Source organism: Nansenia antarctica (genome assembly GCF_963989245.1).
Source record: "Nansenia antarctica genome assembly, chromosome: 11".
Taxonomy (NCBI): domain Eukaryota; kingdom Metazoa; phylum Chordata; class Actinopteri; order Argentiniformes; family Microstomatidae; genus Nansenia; species Nansenia antarctica.
The window spans coordinates 9,118,493-9,123,492 of record NC_137681.1 but is presented as its reverse complement, the minus strand read 5'-3'; the positions used below and the strand labels follow the sequence as shown (position 1 = coordinate 9,123,492).

General features: G+C 49.1%; 2 protein-coding genes across 2 annotated transcripts in view; one reads left to right on the top strand and one right to left on the bottom strand.

The window, feature by feature from the left end:
- kcng3 (potassium voltage-gated channel, subfamily G, member 3) overlaps positions 1-2,101 on the bottom strand; it is a gene marked incomplete at both ends in the record, with an annotated part of 2,500 nt that extends 399 nt beyond the window's left edge. The window contains 2 exons of the mRNA XM_080542061.1: positions 1-247; positions 1,476-2,101. The exon at positions 1-247 is cut by the window's left edge and continues 399 nt beyond it. Of these exons, the coding sequence (XP_080398187.1) occupies positions 1-247; positions 1,476-2,101 (873 nt within the window). The remainder of the gene's footprint in view (positions 248-1,475) is intronic.
- A 1,369-nt stretch (positions 2,102-3,470) lies between these two features.
- Positions 3,471-5,000, top strand: part of mta3 (metastasis associated 1 family, member 3) — a gene marked incomplete at its 3' end in the record, with an annotated part of 19,916 nt that continues 18,386 nt past the window's right edge. Inside the window, exon 1 of the mRNA XM_080542055.1 lies at positions 3,471-3,690. Within this exon, the coding sequence (XP_080398181.1) occupies positions 3,663-3,690 (28 nt within the window). The 5' untranslated portion in view covers positions 3,471-3,662. The remainder of the gene's footprint in view (positions 3,691-5,000) is intronic.

Sequence of the window (5,000 nt, the reverse complement as noted above, 5' to 3'; positions counted from 1 at the left end):
ACGCGCCAGCTTCATCAGCCAGAAGACGCGCATCATCCTCAGAACCCTCAGCGCCATTCCGGCAGCCCCAAGCCCCGCCCCTGGCAGCCCCGCCGCTGCTAACGCCATGGTGACGTAGTAGGGAGTGATGGCCACCACGTCGATGAGGTTGAGCGGCTGGCGTAGGAAGTCACACTTATTCCTGGCCACGAGAAAACGTATCAGACACTCAGCAGTGAACCAGCCGATGCACACCGCCTCAATGACCCTATAGGTGGAGAAGGGAGGAGGGTGAGTGAGGCAGGGATTGGGGGGGGGATAAGGACATAGAGAGGGGGAAAGACAGAGAAGGAGAAACAGAGAAAGGGTGGGGAAGGGAAATAGAGAGAATGGGGTGGGTGAGGTGGGTGAGAGATGGATAAAAGTGAGAGATGGAAAACAGGCCAGAGGAGAACAGGAAAGGAGGGGGAGTAGTAGTACATTCGAGGAGTGTTTGAGAGTAATAAATAAGACAAGAATGGGAGGGAGAGAAAGAAGAGAATTTAGATTACTACTTTATTGATCCCTGGGGGGGAATTCTGGCAGCACACTGAGCACAGCAGCTCAGACCACAAAAAAGTGACAATTTACCCAATCGAAAACACACCCTTAGGGGCGCTTGGTGGCGTAGCATGTAATCAGGTCTCCGTTTCGATTCCGGCCGTCGACATATCCTGCATGTCACCCCTCCTCTCTCTCACCAATCCTTCCTTCCTGTCAATCTCTACTGTCTCTATCCAAATAAAGCAGAAATGCCCTAAAAAATACATATTTAAAAACACACCCTTATTGATCCTCCTTGTGCGTCTTATCAATAGCCTATTACTCATCAGCAGGTCGCACGCCATCAACTCAACGCACAGCACCGGGAAGCCCTGTTCCCATGGTCAATTGATGCCAAACGTTGTTTGTTCTCTAGTGTCAAAGTTGACATGCGTTTACATCGTTTAACAGAAAGGGTCCAACGCGAACACAAATAATTTTTTTGGTCACGGTGTGTTGCGGGAGAATTACGCGCGCGTATCTGACCCGTTCCTCTCAGTAGAAATAGTCTAGCCATAGAATTCTGTCGTCAGAAATGAAATAGGCTAAGAAATCACTTCTGTGACCAGACGAGGGGACATATCGTGAGTTTAGAATGATAAGGTTCTATCTCCGTTTAGGGCAGTTCAGAGATACTGAGCGTCAAAGTTTTTACATTCCATTATGTTTTGTGAGATGGAACCTTTGTATTTTATGAATTACTAACTCAAAAATGTCAAAATTTTAAAAATAACACCACACAGGCATTAATAAACACCTAATGGATCAGAGGATGTAAAAAAACTCAATTTTTACAAAAATGGAGATAGAACCTTATAATTCTAACGTCACGAATTGTGAAAGTTATCCGGAGCTTGTGTGAAGTGAACCATGAGCTGAGGAGCCTGTGTGTCTGTGTCTGTGTGGTCCCTTACCTGTGCTCCTCCACCGTCTTGCGCTTGGCCGTGTCCCAGTCCGGCAGGGTGCCGGCGCACAGCATCACCATGGACACGATCACGAACACCACGGACACGGACGCCAAGATCTGCGCTGCGATGGACGAGTCCGGCTCCTCGAACGTCTTCCTCATCCTCTCCATCCACCTTGCGCGCCCCACCAGCAGCTCCGGCTCGGCTCCGCCCCGGGTCTCACCCCCGACCCCCGGGCGGGCTCGCAGGTCTTCCTCAGAGAGACCCCCTCCGGTGACCCCCTCCATCCGATCGTCCAGGCGCCGCTGGCAGCAGAACTCCAGGTGCGCGCTCTCCAGCCCCCAGTAGAGCATCTCGGTGTAGAAGGAGAGCTCGCACACGCCCGGGACGAAGCGCAGCTTCCCGGAGCGCACGTAGAGCATGATGAACACGAACGCCTGCGCGTGCCGGTCGAAGAAGAACTCGTTCCGGTCCCGGTCGTAGTCGTCGCAGAGCTCCAGGACCTCCGTCTCGGACACGCAGGCGTGCAGGCGGCTGACGCGCCGCAGGGGGAAGTCCCGGATCACCTCGCGGGGGAACGCGTACCGGGTGCCCCCCACGTTCAGCACGCAAATGCTCTTACCGAACTTCATCTCCACTCCACAGTGAATTCTGACTTAAGCGCGCTCCACAGAGGTGCAGGTGTCGTTCGATGTGGTCCATTCAACAATCAACACAAAACCACTTTGGATAGATTTGCACCAGACAAGACTTCGGGTATGGCATGGTTGGGACAGACAGAGGCTTGCCAATCTATTGCGCTCTTGAGTCTTGCCCATCCCGGGGGTCTAGAGGTGGGTCAGGATGTTATAGGGACAGATGGAAACTGCCTCTGCACTCCTCTCCGCGTGCAGTCCTCCTCATCCACATTCTCTCCACCCCTTCATCGGGGGGCCAGTCCCAGCAGCAATGATGTCACACATTATGCTCCCACCCCTCCTCACGCACGCACGCGCACGCGCATTAAGCACCAGGATATAAGAGTGAGCGCTGTTTGAACTGGAAAACACAGTTGAATGAATGAATGAATGAATGAATGAATGGTCTTTATTGTCATTAATACAGTACAGGTACCATACAACGACATTTGGGAGGGGGGGCTCCCCTGGTGCTAGGAAAAAAATACTAAAAACAAGAATGGAAAAGAGCTGGTTTACATAAATAAAGGCTATATACACAGTTAGAATTCAGTTAGAAGAATATACTATAGTTCTCTCTCGCTCTCACGCACGCACGCACACACACAACTTTTGCCTTGAATCGGGCACCTGCTTGGCTGCACCGGTCATACGTTGAATAATGTAGGCAGTGTCGGCGACATAATGGCAATATTGCAGACAGTGATTAACTATATCATCTCTTAGAAAGCCGCAGGTGCTCTATTCCAATGAAAGGAAATTAAATTGGTTATAGCCTATAATTGGCCCAACAACTAGTGAGATAGAATAGCCTAAACTTGCACAGCATTACTCGACACCATAGGCTATAGTTCTTGTTTTTAGTATTATTATTTTTTCCTAGCACCAGGGGAGCCCCCCCTCCCAAATTTCGTTGTATGGTACCTGTACTGTATTAATGACAATAAAGACCATTCATTCATTCATTCATTCACTTAGGACCAAGTTAGGACCCATTGATACTGCAGCCTGTCCCGGCCTATCGCTCGATCGCTCCCCAGTAGTTGCCTGGAAGGTAGAAATTACAGTGTGTGTGTGTGTGTGTGTGTGTGTGTGTGTGTGTGTGTGTGTGTGTGTGTGTGTGTGTGTGTGTGTGCGTGCGTGCGTGCGTGCATGTATGCGTGTCCTGTGTGTGTGTGTCACGTCGCCGTTCCCTCCCCCCTCCCTCCCTCCGTCACTGGAGCAGCCTGTGGTTTCGGGTAGATCCGAGTCCTTTTGGCGTGTGTGTGTGATACTGTATTGTACTGTGTGAGGCAGTAAGGGAGGGGGTAGCGGCCATACCTTACCAACCAAAATCTCCCGCTCGCTCAACTCCTAACATCCAACCCCCCCCCCCAACATCATCATCTGACTTTAACGTTTTTTAAAAACCAACCGCAGGACTTCTTTAATCATCTGATCAGTTGTGCATTAACTTATTTTCCGTTTTTCTCTTTTAGTTTATGGTTTGCGTTTTTAACACTCCGGGAGGGCAGAAATGGCGGCCAACATGTACCGGGTCGGAGGTATGTCAGAGTGGATTTTTCTATCAAGTCTGAATCCTGCTAATTTCTGCTGGATGATGTGTGTTTCGGTAGTCTTAAAATAGCCCAGATTATCTCCTTTGTTGTGTAATTAATTGATATTCCCATGCATCAAACTGTGCATACTACTAAAAGAAGAAAAAAAAAATCCGTGGATTTCTAAAATATTTGGGGATTCGGAAATATGGGTCAGGGCCTCTCGTGCTAAGCTAACATGCTACACCCATAAACATTTAACATCTAACCCAATTTCTCCCCTCGGAAAAAAACCAACACCTTATTATCGTTGTAGTGCCGTTAAACCCTGTATTAAACACACACGCGCACTGGGTGTGCAAAGCACGGTGCTATATGTTAAACGTTGCTGGTTGTCTTTGTCCCGTATTGTTGTAGTGGAGAGACACCATTGTATCTGCCTCCTTGTTGGCTCGCGTCCCGTTTATTACGGGACACCGTTTAGCCTAAAGCTAAGGCTAAGCTATAGAAGCTATTATCGGCAATGATGCAGAATTGCATGCCTTAGATTGTTTGATAGAGATGGGGGGGCAGTATCTATCTATGATATGATGATTTCATGTATGCACCACCACCACACCAGCAGGTTCATTGCATGTCTCTCTCTCCCCCAGCCCAGTGTTAGTTAGCCCAGTGTAGCTCTCTCTGCCAGGGGGGGCCGCAGACATTGTTGTCTCGTAGCATTGGGGGTGAATGATTGCATATTTTAGCCGGGGTCTACTACTGTTTTTGAAGACGTCTTCAAATCGTCTCGTAGCATCTCTGCCCCCCTGAACAGTGAGGGCTGGTGGTTATGCATGTAATAACACACTGGAACAGTGGAAGTTATTGTGTGTGTGGGTATTTTGGGAAGCAAAACCGAACGACGCCTTTTTTACTCTGCTACAATGTATCGGAATGTGAGGTCACGTGATGTCTGCTGCTCTTCTGTTGTCTGTCTCTCGCAATAATGTTAGGTTTGGTTGTGTGTCAACGCCGTGGATTGTATTTCCCATGAATTGTAGGTGTTGACACGGATGGACGTTATTGTCCCGTGGGGGGGGGGTAGAGATGGAAGATACTGTCAGACTGTTGTCCTTGGGGGTCAGGTGAGGCCGCGTTGTGAAGATGTCTCAGTGGGAGCAGGCCTAGTAATATATATGCCATTTAGCTGACGCTTTTATCCAAAGCGATTTACATTGCAGTGAGTGCATACATTTCAGTATATATGGAATCGAACCCACCACCTAAGCGTTGTTAGCGCCACGCTCTACCGACTGAGCTACAGAGGACCTAGT